The sequence below is a fragment of the Dermacentor albipictus genome, chromosome 2 (assembly GCF_038994185.2).
Source record: "Dermacentor albipictus isolate Rhodes 1998 colony chromosome 2, USDA_Dalb.pri_finalv2, whole genome shotgun sequence".
NCBI classification, from domain to species: Eukaryota; Metazoa; Arthropoda; class Arachnida; order Ixodida; family Ixodidae; genus Dermacentor; species Dermacentor albipictus.
The window spans coordinates 40,012,214-40,030,496 of NC_091822.1; the positions used below are offsets into that span (position 1 = coordinate 40,012,214).

At 46.9% G+C, this 18,283-nt stretch overlaps 1 protein-coding gene across 1 annotated transcript in view; it reads left to right on the plus strand.

Moving 5' to 3' along the window:
- The window catches only part of LOC135918255 (uncharacterized), a 61,017-nt gene that overhangs the window by 22,460 nt on the left and 20,274 nt on the right, over window positions 1–18,283 (plus strand). The window contains exons 3-4 of the mRNA XM_065451923.2: window positions 4,228–4,290; window positions 6,344–6,418. Of these exons, the coding sequence (XP_065307995.2) occupies window positions 4,228–4,290; window positions 6,344–6,418 (138 nt within the window). The remainder of the gene's footprint in view (window positions 1–4,227; window positions 4,291–6,343; window positions 6,419–18,283) is intronic.

Here is an 18,283-nt window from a genome sequence, read left to right on the forward strand (position 1 = left end):
GGGCGCCTCTTGCGAAGTTCAGGGTCCGGTAATTCGTGAAGCAAGCGACTCACAGTATTACTTTGGGTGTCCACGTGTTCCGCTCGACGTAAGGAGTCGAGTGAGGCTGGTTGTGGTGGCGCTGACGTCAATTATCCAGGGTTTAGCGATGTAAAGGCGGAACCCATGTGCGGTGCAACCGTGCTCAGCCTGTTCTCCTTCTTCATCCCGCATGTGCACAACCTTTCAGAAACAGTCGATGACACTGGTAGTATAGAGATCGACCTGAAATTCACTAGAATAATGTTATCGCCCCCCCCCCTCCTTGTGAATCGCAATTACCCTCGCCGTTTGCAACTTCCGTGGAAAACAGGTAGTGACGAATTTGCATGTCATTTGCGTCAAATGTTCTGGAACTTTTTAAGAGGTTGAATATCCCATCTACTTTATAGTCTGTTAATGGAACAAACACTATTCTAGAAGTGAATGTACTGCTTCCCCGAATAGGATGCGGTCTTACTTCGTTAGCATTCGACTGGCATAGTGCACCAAATTTGCCATTGAGTGCCTCTGACAAGGCTGATCCACCTTTAATTAAACCAATTAAGGCCTGAAATTGCACAGTCAGCAGTAGGATTAAGGTTTTTAGTCATTTCCACGGCAGTCCAGTATTGTTGGCGACGACACAGAAATAAGCAGAAAAGTACTCTTCCTCTGCGGTCTTAAGAGTAACATTCAAGCGATTTCCCCCGTGCAAAGGTTTTTGTTCTTGATAAAATCCCGGCATAGGCTGTTGTTTAGTTTTATTTGACTGCGAAGATGACTAGTTTGCCATGGCTTTTTACCAGTTGGTTTATTTGCCTGAGAAGATGACGAGTTAGCCATGCCCACAGACAACATACGGAAAATGTTTTTTCTACAGTGGTAATAGTTCAGTCATGAAATTCTCGTAATATAATTTGTGTCATATTTTGCAAGAACATAGCGCCAATCATGAGCTTTGACAACATTAGGAAAAGACTCTAAGGGAGCACTGTTTACATCTTAGAGACATCACAATGGCTGAAAAGTTTGCTACCTTGGCACCTCATTTTCGATGAAAGCAAAGATGGGAAGGTGGTCACTCATGCCGCTTGCAATCGAACCTCTACAGATAACTTTTCCCTGTGGTGTTCGTGATGAAAAGACCGATAATGGCACTTGGTGGATTTGTAATGTACAAGTAGAATTCACGATAGAGTTTATAAAACCATTTCATTGCAGGAACGATGACAAGTCATTCTGTGCCCTTGAAGTCTTTAGCATGTCAGTGTTAAAATCGCCTGTAAGGAAGAGGATGTGTTTCTTGACCGGAATGAAGTAAAACAAATTCTTCAAGAAAACACAAAAAAGCATCATTATTGGCATCAGACGGGCGGTAGACACGGAAAACAATATTGGACCGACTACGCACACTCAAAACCGCGAAGTCAGCATTCAAAATGTGTCAACAATGCACCCATTTAGTCATCTTAGACCACAACAGTACACCACCTACCTTTCGTTTGGAGCGGTTTCGTACAAAGCTTTTATAGCATACTTGAGCAAACGGAATGGAATTTTTTGTGTGCCAAGTTTCGGATAGCATGATAACATCAAACAATACGCCCATGCTAGATATAAACATATCAAAGTCATCATGCTTGGTTTATGGCAATCGCGTATTTAAATGAAGAAACGACAGTAGGCAGTTAATGGCCAGCTATATTATAGACGACGGTTTTGTGGACATGACTGTACTGATGGATAAGGGAAAAAGAAAAAAAAAGACACCCAAGCGCAGCAATGTATCTATGACGCGTCATCTCACCTCGTCAACTTTACCAAGCTTTTATGGATCTGAGACGCAAAGCGGGCGAGTTTTCTTCCCGATGTGCGAAAATTGTTCCGTCCGATATCGACGTACCGGCAGCCTCCCTCCCCCCTTCTAGCTACAGCAGCCCCAAAAGAGCTCCTTATTCTGCCGCCTGAGGTACTCATTTACAAGCACAGGCTTTGTAGAGTTGCGGCCAAGCAATGAACCCATTAGAGGCATCTTGCAAGCCTCGCCAAAAAAAAAGAAGAATTGCGCTTCTCTCGACGTATAAAAACTCACTAATATGTTTGACTCATTTTCTTTCATTTTAGAAACAGGGTGGCAGACATCTCTATCGTCTTTTGATACCGGTTCACCAAGGCTTTCACCCAGTTTCAAGAACAAGCTCACATCTTGTTCGATGGGAACGCTCCTGATTTCTGCATTATGTGAGCCATAATACTGCTCCAATCCATCAAATCGCTGCGCGAACTTAGTGTTTTCCTTCCTTAGCGCCCGGTAACTTATTTTAAGCTTCTTGATTTCATTAATTAGCTCTTTTACATCTTTGTTCCCCTCAGTCACTTTGTGATAAAAATAGCTACAGTACCGGATACTCTAATGACCGCAGTTCTGAGCGCACTTCCTTTCTAAAGTTATCGATTTCGTAATGCCCGACAATAGATTCATTACATTTGTCATAAGTATCATCCTTGCAGGTCTTGCGCGCTTTGCGGCCAGCCTTTGAAACAAAGAGAGCACATTCGAAAAAGAAGTCAAACAATTAACACGCTAAAAACCACACAGAGCATGAACACACACTTTTTCGAAGCGGAAGGCGTGAACTAGGCTCGAGATAAGGGGTTGTGAGTAGCCGTGGCCCTTACTTCACTAAGCCGTGTGTTCTTTGCCACTTCCTCGAAGTCAGCCCACCCGATCCTGCGAATCCACACTTCTTTTTGCGTTGCGCCCGCCGGACACCAAAGCAAAAAGCTTTTGCCCTCGCTGCGTCTGTTGCGGCAACCGAAGGTGCAGCAGCATGGCATCGCAATTAAGTTCTCGGCCCTACACATTCTATTACGCTAACGCACTCCGTCAGTCCGCCTGCCGTACTTTCGTCGCGCAGGCCCAACAGTGGAGGTCGGCGCACGCTGGAAAGAAAAAATATACAAAAGCGCGGCGCCTGCTCCGCGCTAGAATGAAAAAATATACAAAAGCGCGGCGCCTGCTTCCACGTGACGCAAATTGGCCATTGGGGAAGCGGAGGAGGCTGGGGCGACAGGAGGCGTGGAGGAGGACGCGCCAGGGTGAGCGGGGTGGCGGAAAGATCTAAGAATGGCGCTACTTTTGAAAAATTGAGGGGCTTTACGTTCTTCGGGAAAGCAGTGCCGTCGACTGCACGCTTTATGAACTTGCTGCTGCTGCCTGGCGATGCGTATGCCATGATTTGTTTTCTTTTGAACTCTGTTTAGTTGACAACCGTTAAGTGTATTCATGTGTAGCGTTAGTTTAATATCCACTGTTAATTCCTCGTTGTATTTATCTTGTCTTCATCGTTCATCTAGATTAAGGGCATGTGTGTTAGTGTTCTTGTGTTTTTTTGTTTTTCGTTTCTATTGTGTGTTGTTGTCAGTCTATAAATATTTTTTCTCTCTTTCTCCCGACTCTAACTCCTTTGCTGTGTTCGCTTGAGTACGGAACGACCAACCGGCCTGTATACCCCGTCAAAGACTTCGCGCCGACGGCGAACGGGTGACAAGACGTGACAGCCACTAACCTCTCTGGGTGGCTTGTGCAGATTACAAAAAATTCGTAGTATTTCACATATATGCCACCATTCACGGTGGCTCTGCGTAGAAGGCTATAGAAAGATAAGTAAATATGTTTAGAATGATCAATTAATAGTCCAGAGCTGCCACAATTATCCTGCTTCTAATAAATAGAACAATGACATTAGGGACTGGAGGCAAAACATTGTGTTCACTAAAATCCACCGTACGATTTTAAATCATTTCTTTTATCTTGGTACTACAGTCACAATATCTAAACTTCAATCCCCAGTCGCATATTCAACAAACGGATGCGGTCAAATGAAGAATAACGATGCTAAATTTTTTTAGCTGCTGTGCAGCACCTTTAGGCATTTATTAGTCAGGAATACCAGCAACTAGCATTACAGAATACGCTGGCAGAAGTGCGCTCTGACTTGCGCAAGGCAGCTATCAACCTGCCAACAGCTGGTTGCCCTGGAAGACACACTAAATTCAGGTGTCGACTTGAGGATGTAAGTTGGTTCCGGTATACCACCTAAAGAGATGTTTGGTGAAGGCATCTGCACAGAGAGTACATCTGCATTTGACCTTCTTTGTAAGCATACTTCAGTAATTTATCCTACAGTAATTCATCTTTTTCAGGAGATGGATCGATTGTGCGCCGCATCGAGGATATGCTACTCATCTCTAGAGAGCAACAAAAATGTAAGCATCTTTCAGTACCATTGTAGCTTTAGCTTTTGCAGTTTGTGAAGCACAATATAATGAGTACGCCTTGTTGCAGGATTACTTTGCCAGGTCGAGGAAAACATGGTAAATGTTACTGAGATTTATAAAAGAGAAAAACAGTTTGCGATTTCACTGGATCACGAAGACGGAAATCTATCTTGAGAATTCTTTGATTTGTGTCTAGCATAAGCAGTAGTTTCATGTACTCAAATGCACCATCCCTTCCTAATATATGTGTTTAGCGTCTGTCGATATTTGTTTTTATAGCCAATCACAGCATTTATGAGTTGTATTTAAGTCAGCAGATAGAGGACGGAGTTATTCATCAGCAACTGAACAATACGAACATAAAATACGGAAAAGTTATTTAAACCTGCATTGTATGAACCACAAGCAACCATGAACCTTAAGGCTATGCACGCAAGCCGCAAAATAAATCAGCAGGTATCAAACACAATCAGCAGGTACACAAACACAACACAAACGCAACACCTAGCTTGTAGTGAAAGCGCTAACATCATCAAGACGCTTCTCAGCAGTAAAAAATTCACCGAGAATTACGATAGCCCCTAACTTGACATTTGAGCGCAGTTCTATACGCGTTTTCATTTTGCGATGTATTGACTGGCGCAGACAATCTGTTTCCTACGGCACACTGCAAACGGAGGGAAGTTCAGCGCGACTGCATCGCTAATCGGCAAATCGCGAGAGGGAGCGCGTGGATGACGCATGGGCGGGATTCACAACAGCCGCCTTAGGCCTCCGCTCATGCAGCGCTTTGTTTCCATAGGTAGTATTGGCGCACGTGCTCGCCGCACGCCATGGTTGAACAGACGACGGCGCGGTACTCTTGCGCCATCTCGTAGCGGTCGTCCCCTTAAAGCCCGTCTTGCGCGGCATTACGCTTTTCTCCTCCCGCTTCCGCCATACCCTCCTTCTCCGCTTTTCTGCACGCGCTATCTTCGGTCTCGCCTTTTATATCCCTCGCTGCGCTCCGCGGTCCTTGTGCTCGTTTGCTCGGCTAAACCGAGGCAGCTGACGCTAAACGCAGGAACGGGCGCCTGAGAGCTGTGCTCGAAAATAAGGCCTAAAATAAGTTTGCGCAGTGCGCACTTCCGTTAGCGAAGCTCCTGCTTCAGCTCGCTGCTTGTCTCGACACCCTAATTAAAGTATAGGGACAGCCTTCTTGCAAAAATTACTTATAATAATTGTACGCGGAATGTATATATAGAATGGGGGGGGGGGGGGTAGCGGTATTAAAGGTACTTCGGGCTTTTTGCAGAAAATGAGAAGAAATAGCGGAATTTCATGCTCTCGGACTTTCTAGGCAAGCATACGTGCGGGCATGCACCGATTCTCATTGGAAAAAGTGGTATTCCTGCTCTAGCTAGGCTAAATATTTACGTGCGGAAATGTTTGCCTCGTAACTCCTTCAAAAGCCTCATTTGCCGCTGCAAAGTGAAGTTCTAGCTTCTCCTAAAGGTGCTCCAATCAGGCTTGGGCGAATCACAATACTGTAATCCACCTACTCTTGTCTGCGTAATCGGTACGTGCCATGTCCTTGCGCGCTGTTTCTTCAAACCACCGGCTAATCACGCGCTCTGAAGAAGAGAGTTTATTTCCACTGGGAAATTTGACGCAATCCTTCAAGGGTGGTCTAAAAGCGTTGCCTCCGTTCCACGGCTGTGTTCAGCACCATAAAAGCCCGAAACAGTTCATCATGCGCAAATTATACGGCAAAAGGTATTGCTAAACGAGTTATGTCTTTTGAGCCTATGCATTCTTGGAGCAGCAGAAACACACAGACCCCAGTGCTCTACGAGTCGATCGCCATGCCGCCCGCCTTTACCGGTTGTGCACTTGGGCAGTGAGGGCTGCAATCCAGAAATTTCACAGTGTAGCACGTGCGATGATCAAGATAGTCATGCCGTTATGCTCCTCCGAAATGGAAGTGAATCAGTATGATTAATCCTTCAGTGACAAAGTGACTAGTCAGCCACTCAAGGAATTTGTCAAATTTATCTCGCAGAGGTCGTCTGCTTATCAAGACCAACTTTACAACTGCATGAAACACCTCGGGGAGGCTATTCTAGCCATGAACCCGGTGAGTGTTCCACTGCTCTTTGAACATCCACGTGAGTGTCTGCTAATACACGTCTAGTCCTGTGACGCTACTGGTGACTAAACTAAGACAAGAGACCGCTAAGCCAGAGAAACTGTAGCAGAAACTGACAGTTTTGTTTAAATAAACGCTAAGGAAAACAAAAGGTCGATCAATATGCCTTTTCAGAAAGGTGATGCACCGCGCTTTTCCCCATTGGTGTCTCTCGGCCCGATGGTTCGCCAGGCAGCTGCCATCAATGCGCATATGAAGGCATCATGCATTTTTTTTTCCTTTTACGGTAACTTTATTGATATTTCGTGGTTATCTGTAGACAGATGTTAGTGTGCATACGGCGGAACCTCCGGCAAGCATTTTGCGATGGTTTTCATACGTTATGCGTGCCGCCGAAGCAGAAAGCCGCCAGGCAAACGTGCTGTCTACCCAGCAAAAACTTAAACAAGGGGACGTCACAACAAGGGGCTTATATTTGTGCACTTAATAGCTTGGCAGCATAACCGTCATGTACTGCGGTTATGCTGCCATGACGGTTATACACGGTGGGTAAAGTTAGAATCGCGGGCAGCCCATCTGGTACCCGAACACCCGTACACTCTGGCACACCGAATCAACAGACCGCACCTAATATCCTGCGCCATCCGCTTTATAACAATCTCAGTGTTCTCCTGATGCCTCCGTTTGTCGGTATTGCTATTGGGACAGCAGTTATATGGACACTCCAAGCACATTTTGCCACCGCCGGCGTCGCCGTGACGTGCCGTGTAAAGTCCAAGGGCGACAACACCGTCGCCTCTGTATGTGCCAGTGACAGCACGCAAGGGAAGCCGATCGTGGCTCAATCTGGCGCGCGTGAAGGAAGAAAGCTGATAGCAAACGCGCTGTCTTCCGTCGCGCGAAAGGCCGTCTTCTCCGGCAGCAGCGGCGCAATTTCGCGACCGGCCGGGCGCAAAGTGATCTGACGATCGCGGCTCCCTCTCGCGCGCCATATATAAAGGAAAGCGGGAAGGCAGTGTGGGAGGAAGGGGAGCGGCTTCACCTCAGCCAACACGTGCGTGCTTTGCACGGCCGCGTGTGGTCGCGAGCGTCACGTATCTTGGAAGGAATATGCTGACGGCTCATTGTGTGCGCTGTGTTTCGCTGCTCTTAAGTTTCAAGCGACAGACGGCACGAAGGCCACTTCGCTCGCTGCTGCTGCTGCTGCCGCGCTTGCAAACACCTGCGTTTGGCAGCGAGTGTCCGCGCTCATCGAGTGCTAAGTGCTGATGTTTGCTTGTGCGCGCTGACACCATGCTCGTTAATTCATTTAGTAAGTGATTGTTTCCAAGTCTATGCGGCCGATAAAAGTACTATCATTACTTTAGATAACTGTCAATTAATTTGCTATCGCAATTGATGCTTCGCCTTTTTTGTGTGTGTTCGCATGATAAATGACCTCACAACAATATACATCCGCAGTCAAGCTTAGGTAAACCATTATGAAACGCATACGATCGCAGAAAGTGTTATTTGAGCTTACCGCAGCTTAGTTGGTGCTGAAATGTTGCAGAAAGGTCGCATTTGAAAGCCTCGATCTTTCAGAGTAACACTTGGCGGTATCATTTACATAGTTTTTAGGAAATGCAATTTTTGCTTCGTCTGCACCTCTCAAACGCATAATTAATGGCAGTGCATCTTAAACAGTGCCTGCTCTTTAACTATATATATATATATATATATATATATATATATATATATATATATATATATATATATATATATATATATATATATATATATATATATATATATATACTGACTACAGTTACTTGCGCGGTTTGTCAAGAAAAACGGTGCAAATTTCGCTTTTTACGCGTTCCTCGTAGTAACGTAGTAAAAATAGGTACTGTGTTACTACGGCCGTCTGTAACGCGGCAGAGAATCGCTTCCAATGATTGCTCGAGGGTGCATCCGAGGGTCAGACGAAGCCAGTGTCGATTTTTTTTTTCTTAAGAAACTACTCAAGTGACACCGCCAAGTGTTACAGTGAACTTGAACATTGTCACAAAATGTGATTCTTCTGCAAAATATGAGCAAGAACAGAGCTACGGTAAGCGCTAAATATTCTTTTATTGAAGCCGCCTAAAGGACGTTACAAAGCTCTTTAATTACACCTAATGTCCCTTCACATCATCATCATCATCAGCAGCAGCAGCAGCCTGGTTACGCCCACTGCAGGGCAAAGGCCTCTCCTATATTTCTCCAACAACCCCGGTCATGTACTAATTGTGGCCATGCCATCCCTGCAAACTTCCTAATCTCATCCGCCCACCTAACTTTCTGCCGCCCCCTGCTACGCTTCCCTTCCCTTGGGATCCAGTCCGTAACCCTTAATGACCATCGGTTATCTTCCCTCCTCATTACATGTCCTGCCGATGCCCATTTCTTTTTCTTGATTTCAACTAAGATGTCATTAACTCGCGTTTGTTCCCTCACCCAATCTGCTCTTTTCTTATCCCTTAACGTTACACCTCTCATTCTTCTTTCCATAGGTCGTTGCGTCGTCCTCAATTTAAGTAGAACCCTTTTCGTAAGCCTCCAGGTTTCTGCCCCGTAGGTGCTGCCCTTCACGCTGTACTCAAAAAGATGCCTCTTCACAAGACATGCGCGAACCTGCCAAACTACACAAGCAATCTGTCAAGTCCACCTCATCACGCCATTACACGACTTCCTTCCCTCCTCTGGCGGTCTGCCAGCTGTGAGCACGGAGGGATGACGCCATGCCCCACTCCTATTCGTATGTGCTTCTTAGGCGTCACGTCATACCACCATCTGTCACATTAAAATACGCTCACTCACCTGCGGTCCGTCCTTCGTTCCTGTTCTCCACTTGTTCAGTCGCACACTTCTCTCCACCGTTTCTCCTCTCCCTACCCACAAGGTACCAGGCGGACGTCGTGAGGTTCCGTTCGCAAGAACCTTCTAACGCTAAAGCATTAATAACCATAGGGGAATTGGAAGTAGAAGAAAAGACAACCAGCCGCGGATGGTAGCTAAATGCCTATCTTGCCTTATGCTTGCAGTATTTACCAGTTAAGCTACCTAGGCGATCATATCGTACTGTGCTCTTTCTCAAGTATTTCTGGAAATGTGTTGTAATCGACCAATTCGTTCTGTGACAAGGTGCAGCACTGAGCTGCGACCCGATAGTATGAACAAATACCTACAGAACAAGGAAACTAGACAAACATGAAGCGCAGACTATCGACTGCTGAAAGAGATTGAGAAGAGTTGTCATCAAACAGTTTGTAGCCTGCATTTTATGTATGCCCAATGAGCATAGTTTTGCCACGCAGTCCTGTACCATAATTATTTCTGCGTGTACGAGGTTAGCCCTGGGAGTATTAGCAAGCGCGCCGCTCACGGCCATTGTGGCGGATGTGAAAGACCCTTTTAACGTCAGGCGTCAAGTAGCAAGTGAACTTGGCAGCAGGGCCAGTTGAACGTGCTTTCAGAAAAAGCAACGCATGCGTAACGCGGGATATGTGGTATTCGTATTTATGTCCGGTGACTGTTTAATTTTCCACGAAGAATTATATTTTTAAGTAACAATAAAACAATCAGCTTTGCGCGAACAAATGTCATGGTGCAAGACATAGGAAAAGGGAAAGGCAGGGAGGTTAACCAGAGCAGAAGATCCGGTATGCTACTCTACGCTGTGGAGAGAGGGGAAGGGGAGGTTAAATTGTAAGAAACTAGAGATAAAGAAAGAAAGGAGCATGAACATACAATCACAATCGGTCACTGTCGCCGCATACTGTCACCGCACAGCACAGTAGCACTTGCAGCATAATAAACATCTCTTCAGGCTACAGCAGCTTGTCCAATTCTGTTGCCTTTAAAAAGTGCAACAGTGACCTCGTCGCCCGCCGCTGCGATGGCTTGTGATGGCGGCATTTTAAAATAAGTTCCTCTGTTAGGGGTCTTCGGTCAAAGCGCGCTATCACGATTCCGAGCGATCGTCCCTGTAAATTGTAGCCAGGGCAGTCACAGAGAAGGTGTTGAAGGGTCTCCTCGCTAGCACAGTCACCACACGAGGCGTCCTCGGCCCATCCGATTCGGAAAGCAGAAGTCTTGGTGAAGGCCACCCCTAGCCATATTCGACAAAGCAGGGTAGCTTCACGACAACAGAGTCCAGCAGGAATGCAAAGGCCTAGAGAGGAGTCTAGGTTGTGCAGCTGGTTGTTTTGAAAACTTCCTGCGTTGCACAAGGAGAACGTCATATCACGGCTGAGCACTTGGTGTTTTTAGCGGCATCTGTCCTTGATAACGGTATCAGCTCCTCTTCGTCGCCTTGAAGAACCGACCGAGCAGCATTATCGGCGTGTTCGTTCCCTATGACGCCGCATTGACTTGGAAGCCACTGAAATGTCAAGTGGTGTCCTTTCTCAGCCAAGGTATGGATTAGTTCTCTAATCTCGAATACCTGTTGTTTGTGCGGTCCACGCCGCAGGGCTGATAGCAAAAACTGCAGTGCTGCCTTCAAGTCACTGAATATTGACCATCTTCGAGGTTGTTCTTGGCTGACGAGACGAAGTGCAGCGCGGAGAACTGCAAGTTCCGCAGCCATCGGTATCGTTGGGTAGCATGTCTTGAAACTGATGGTTGTCGCTTTCGCTGGGAAACCCACGGCTCCAGAGGAAGACTGGAAAGTTGCCGATCCATTAGTATAAATATGTACGAGGTCGGCGCTGTTTAAGAGCAGGTGATGACAGCTCAGATTTTTTTATGATTTCTGGTACGCTGAGGTGAACTGCAGGTCGAGCCAAACACCATGGAGGAATCGATGGCTTAGTTGCAGGGGTGAATCCTGGTGGAAGGCAGGTGTAATAATCCGAAATCGTAGTACAAAATGATGCCTGCGGCCTTTGTTGCCAGATGGCGGGAACGGGCACGGGCAAAGTGCCTTACATGCACTCTCAACACTTCCACCGCAATGTGTGTCTATATGGGTTGGTCCGGGGCGATCGGCAATAGTCGCTACTGCCGATGTGCATTTTGGCAAACCAGGAGAAACCTTGAGAGCCCGACCTTGAATAGCCTGTAGAGCACGAAGATTTGTCTGGCAAGTGTTGGTCAGTACGGGCAAACTGTATCTCAAGAAGCCCAGAAAAAGAGCCCTGTACAGTTCAAACGTTGCATGCACTGACATTCCCCAAGCCTTTCCGCCCAGAAACATGAGAAGCTGGGAGATTGCTGGTCAGACGCTGTTTCAAGTAGGTCATGTGCAGGCTCCATGAGGGATCTCTATCAGTGATTATGCCAAGGAATCTGTCAGTCTTCTCATAAGAAATTATGTGGCCATTTCTAGAGATGGCGTAGGGTGTCGTTGGTTTGAGAGTGAATGCCATCAGTGCACATTTGTCTGAAGAGATTTCAAGACCATGTTTGTGGAGGTATATAGCTGTCAGGGTAGCAGCTTTTTAATGTTTTGCACATATCTGTGCACGTGTCATACCTCAAGTTCATATACATATGTTGTCTGCGTAGATTGATATCTTGATCGCTGCTGGCAGATGGTCACCGAGACCAATGAGTGTGAGGTCGAATATTGTAGGACTTAGTACACTTCCTTGAGGAACTCCTCGGTAGGTGTAGTGTCGTGCGGTTTGAACATCGCCGGTATACACAAAGAATGATCTCATAAAAAGGTAATGAGAAATCCATTGGAAAACTCTACCACCTAGGCTAACCATCTCAAGAGCACCGAGGAAAGCCTCGTGAGATACGTTATCGTATGCCCCCTAGAAATCCAAGAACAAAGCTGCAGGTAATCGTTTGCATGAGGTTTGATGATGGACACAAGTAGCGAGATCAACAACTCTGTCTACTTATCAGCGATCTCGACGAAAACCAGCCATGCAATTTGGTAACATGCTGTGGTGTTCTAGGTACCACTCCAAGCGGGCAAGGATCATCTTTTCCATTATCCCTCCCACACAGCTGGCCAGCGCTACTGGGCGGTATGAGGTGAGTTCAAGTGGAGACTTGCTTCAGGAGAAGGACCAAGCGGTTTCTCTTCCATTCTTCGGGAACCATGCTATCTTGCCAAGATACGTTGTATAGATGTAACAGTTCGCTCCGTGCGCCTTCACTCATGTTGTTCAAGGCGCGGTAGGATATTCCATCTGGTCACGGGGATGAACAACGCCTGCATAGAGAAAGAGCCGCTTCTAGTTCCTCCATTGAGAAAGGAAGATCCATGCGGCAGTCGCGCGAAACAGGGATGTCACTGGGGGCTGGAGAGCCTGGACCGGTTGCTTGGCCACCGACCATTGTACAAAGGTTTTCTGCAACTTCAGCATCCAGTTGCCTCTGGAAGAGCGCCAGCGCTTTGGAAAGGAAGCGTTGTTCAGGGAGAGAACTCAGACCACGTATGGTTCTCCACATGTGGGACAGTGACTTTCGAGGGTCTAGTGACTGGGAAAACATTGTCCAACGTCGAGATGCCAACATATCCATGCGATGCTGAATTTTATTTTGTAGTCGTCTGGCTCTCCTAAGGTCATCGATGGATTTTGTACGCCGGTAACGCAGCTCCTCACGACGACGGAGTGCGCGAAGTTCCTCCAACTCTATGTCAAAAATCATGTGCTTCGACGAAACCGTGACCGTGCGCGTGGCGTGTTGCATTGCACACTTGTTTCCTCTAATCTAGAGGACAAGCCCTCTCGACAAGCATCTGCCATGGCGAAAGGAAAATTAGTCCAGTGAATTAATCGAATGATGTTCCGTGGGAAGGACCTGGACATCCCTTTGATGACAAGGTACGTGGAAATGTTGTCACTCCCGTGCGTCTTGATATCCAAAAACCATTTAACACATCATGTGAAGGAGCTGGAGACGAAAGCTACGTCAAAACACCTGCCATATGTGACGCCGCGTATAAACGTTGGGCTGCCGTCATTCAGGAGTGAAAGGCTGTGGCTGCAGGCGAAGTTTGGAAGTCTTTGCCCTCTTATATTTGCCCTTGTGCTTCCCCATGCCATATTTGGTGCGCATTAAAATATCCGATGATGGCATATGGAGCAGGGCACACCGACAAGATGTTCTTTAATCATTAGGGATGAAAATTACTTGAAGGCGATATATAAACGCCTACAAGTGTAAACGTGAAGTTGCCCTTTTTAATTGCTAGGCAAACATATTGATTGTCATCATCAGGCGGAATCGGCTGGTGAACTTAGGTCAGTTCTCGACGAATAAAAACTATGACTTGGCTGCATGCATCAGTCATTGCGGATATAACAGCCTCGTATCCCGATGATCTGACTGGTTTTGACACGTTAGGCTCTCTGTGACAATGACTTGGAACAACTTAGTATATTATATACACTAATTTACTCATATATTATACATATATATATATATATATATATATATATATATATATATATATATATATATATATATGAGACGCGAATTTAGTGCTCTTGCACTCCACTGGATGACTGACGCTGCCTTGACTGCTCGAAAGGCTGGCCGATGGTTGGCCAGGACTTTATTCGAGAGACTCAAGCACTGGGTTTAAGGCGTTCAGTACATTCAGTGCACTTCGAGCAGGCGTGGTTCCAAGGCTCGACAGAATCACTCGAGTGGCATCTATGAGGGGACGCAGCATTGAAATGACTTGATGATCTGCTTTGGGGGCGTGTCATCAGCGGCAGGAGTAGGCTCCCGAGCAGGCTTAACAATCTCTGGTTATATGCGAAGTTGCTGGCTTGGAAGCGCAGGCCATTCTTCCTGAGAAAGACTCCTTTCAGCCGACTTTCTTGTGCTGCTAAGCACCTTTTTGGCATGAGTGCTACAATGGAAGGGCCCCTCTCCTTTCGTGTCTTTGCGGTTCTTGAGGAGGTTCGGTGACGTCGACGCCGGATCGTTTCAGCAGCCTCCATGTGTGTGGATTTGTCCAGAACCATTAGCTTGAGAACAGCGACGTCTTTTGTGATGCGAGGGCAGTCTCTAGACTAGGCAGCATGGCAGCCATCACAGTTTCCGCACTTGAGGACTGTAGCTCGGCAAGTGTCCTCCGCGTGAGGGTCAGCACACCGGGGACACAGTAACGAGTTTGGACAGACCCCCTTGACAGGTCCAAGCGTGGCATTGAAGTGACTTTAGTACGAAGTGTCGAACAAGGTGCCGGAATTGACCGAGTTTGACGTGAGATGGTATGCAATCGCCTTTTAAAATCAGTTTGACGCAGCGCGAAGTTCCAAGGGGGCTCACAGGCGTGATGACAACACCCTCACTCGCTGAGTTGACGAGGATAGTCAAGTCCGCGTTGGGAATGGTGACATCAATGCCATAAATTACACCTGTTGTGGATGCATGGTCCATCGGGATATACGAACGCACTTTGATGCGTCCTAGCTCCGAGATTTTCTTGAGGTTTTCTAGCGCACTCCCGTTGGAAACATCGATTGCGAGGACAAATTTGCGTGTATTTGTGCGAATGTCCTTATTTCATTCGGCATGACCCCTTCCTAGAGAACGGATAGTTCTAGCCTGTTCAGCAACCGGAGGTTGCTTGAGGGTTCTCTGGGTACGAACACGATGGCGTGATGCCAGCTTTCAAGCCTTGACTTCAGAGTCGCTGTGCTCGCTTGCGTTGATGTATTCACGTGAACAGTCCTCCGTTTGGCCCTCTTTCTGCGGACAGCGATGGAGCTATCATCGGATGATTCTTCACCCGACACGGAGTACAGCTCAGTGTACTCGGTGTCACTGCTTGACCCCGCCGCGTGTCAGCTCAGTATTGCACTATCCTTCGGATCGGCCCACGTATGGCGAATGCTCGACGCCTGCATCACCTCCACAGCAGGACGGCCCGACATTGCCCTACTTTCGGGATCAGCCTACGTATGGGGTGTGCTTAACGCCTGCTTCACCTCCACCGCGGTTCAGGCCCGGCATTGTAATATCTTCGTGATTGGCCGCGTATAAGAAATGCTGAACGCCTGCTTCACCTGCGCCGCGGGTCGGCTCGACATTGCACAACTTTCAGGATCGGCCCACAGTGGGCAGTACGTAACGCCTGCTGCACCTCTGCTGCGGGTCGGCCCGGCATTGCACTATCATCGAGATTTTGTATCTACACGCGAACACTACCCTAGGGGAACTGGCCCTTAACAGCTTCGCTGTAAAAAATTCACCAACGTTTGCAACACTCCCTAATGGGAAATTTGAGCGCATTTGTATACCTGTTTTCATTTCGCCATATATAGGCTGGAGCGGACGATCTGTATCGTGCGGTACTTCGAAAATGTACAGAAGCCTGGCGTGACTACATCGCTAATCGGTATATCGCGAGAGGCGGCGCGTCTGTAACGTGTAGGCGCGATGGACGCGCAGCCGCCGCAGACAAACCTCCGCTCATGCAGTGCTTTGTCGCCATATATGGGGTCGGTGGAGTCTCTCGCCACATGTCTTATCGCTGGCGTCATTGGCGAACTGACAACATGCGCTACTCTGGCGCCATCTCGTAGCCATCGTTGCTGCAGAACACGTCTTGTACGGCACTGAGGCTTTCCTGAGGCTTTCGAAATGCGGTCCTTCTCCGCTTTGCTCCTCTCGCTCTCCTCGCTATGGCCGCCTTTCATCCGCCGCTGCGCTCCGCGTTCGCTCTTTCGTCTTTCGCTGCGCTCGTTCGCTTGGTTACGCCGAGGAACGCCCACATTCAACGTAGGAATGGGCACCTAAGAGCAGAGCTCTAAAAAGAAACCAAATACAGAACATTGCACAATATTGCCAGCTTTATTTGTGTCCGGATCTATGAAGAGGACTGTTTTGCAATTTCGCCTACCTTTTGTCTTGAAGGTAGTCACAATGAGAGGCAAATATCTGTGCCCTCAACAACACTAAAAGTGCACGAGAGGCACTCAACTCAAGTTTCGCCACGTTGGCCGTAGCAGTAATCCCCTGGTATTTTTCTACCAAATTAGAAGCATGCCTCTCGAACTAGCAGAGTCCTGTAAATACCTAGGTGTCACTGTGTGCAATGATCTGTCCTGGCATAAACATATTTCTACCATCATATCATCTGCTAATAAAACACTAGGTTTTTTAAAACGTAATCTCCGCCAGGCACCTCAAAACGTAAAACTGCTTGCCTACAAGTCCCTTGTTCGGGCAAAACTTGAATATGCATCTGCCATCTGGAGCCCGCACCAAACATATCTTATCACCTCACTTGAATCTGTTCAGAACCGCGCTACTAGGTTCATTCACTCACAATATTCATATGATGTCAGTATTTCCGCACTTAAAACACAATCCGGACTAACATTACTATCTAATCGCCGACGCATTGCTAGTCTTGAGCTCTATCACAAGTTCTTTTTCGGTAGCCTTTATCATGCGCCATACATCGTTCCTGCGGCACGCATCTCTCACCCCACCAGTCATCCGCAGCAAGTCGCACGGCCACGTGCCCGAACCACTCATTTTTCCGCCTCGTTCATTCCTCGAGCAGCTAAAGACTGGAACGGCCTTCCTGCTGACATTGTTAGCATCACTTGCCTGTCTTCATTCCTACAGCGTGTGATTGATCACTTTGAATATTCCTTATGAAGTGTACCAAATCTGGAACTTATGTTAAACCCACCCCTTGTGTAATACCCCCTCCGGGGGGTCTTTAAGGACAATAAACTGAACTGAACTGTTAGTAAATGAGTGTTCTAATGAAATGCTCCTAATAAAGGCAATGTTCAACTTTCATAAAAATTTCACGGAAGTAGTCTATTGGCTTCACAGAAGCAGTCTGGAAAGATCTTGCTATATTTGTTCGGTTTTAGAAATGCAAAATGCGAAAGATGACTGTATAAACCGTCCCGCCGCTGCGACGTACCTCGTCTGTACGTACTCGTTGTAGCAGGTCCCTTTCCGTGACACCACAAGGAATGCAATTTAATGCTATTCACCTGTCCGTTCGCGCTAAATATTCTGCGAGCAGTACCCACAATGCTCCTCTTTGGTATCTAACCAAATCGCGGAATCGGCAAAATGGACAAAAAATGCGCTAACTCACAGGGCGCTTGCATATTTTAGCTCGTCAACATAAACATTTTCTCCCAAACTAAGAATAATTTTGTTATTCGGCACGCAGGCAGCAAGAAAAGAAGGTTTGCTTTTCATCAGAATTAAAACGGTTACTGAAAATGTCGGACGCTACTTACCTTAACACGCTCACTAATCTTGGTACGGAGCTTATAAACAGGGATAAAGTGTCTCAGATAGGCTGGCCAACGTTTCCATAGGAGGACTTAGTTTCGTCAAAGGCAATCTTCACGTCCTTGGTTTACCCATTAAAGCTAACCTGCCGAGAATGAGAACGTCGCCTTTGACGCAGGTAAGTCCTCCTATGGTAATGTTGACCAGCCCTTCTGAGGCACGGTATTACTCTTTATCACCTTTATGCCACAGTGTGCTACTCTATCTGTTAGCCCCATACTTGATTTTTGATTTCCACTACACTTGTGTGGTTCTAAATCAGACAGCTCTTTCAATTTGTTGATCATTATTGCCACTAAAAATTATACTTTCCACAATGGCATTAACTTTCTTTAATGGTAAAAAGAAGTCCTGCTGACGCTGTGGCTGGTGTAGAACCGAGGATTGACGCTGGACATCGACAGGCAAGTTCCGTTCCACGTCTCGTCGCAGCTTTCGGGAATAGCCTGCATGTTCGCGTGCTTTTGGGTTTCTCATATGGAAGACCGACGAAAGACGTACAAAATATCGGCATTCAAAGAATGTGAATTTTTTGGAACTGAAAGCACACAAAGGCGCGCGTCAAAGCTCAACAATGTTTTT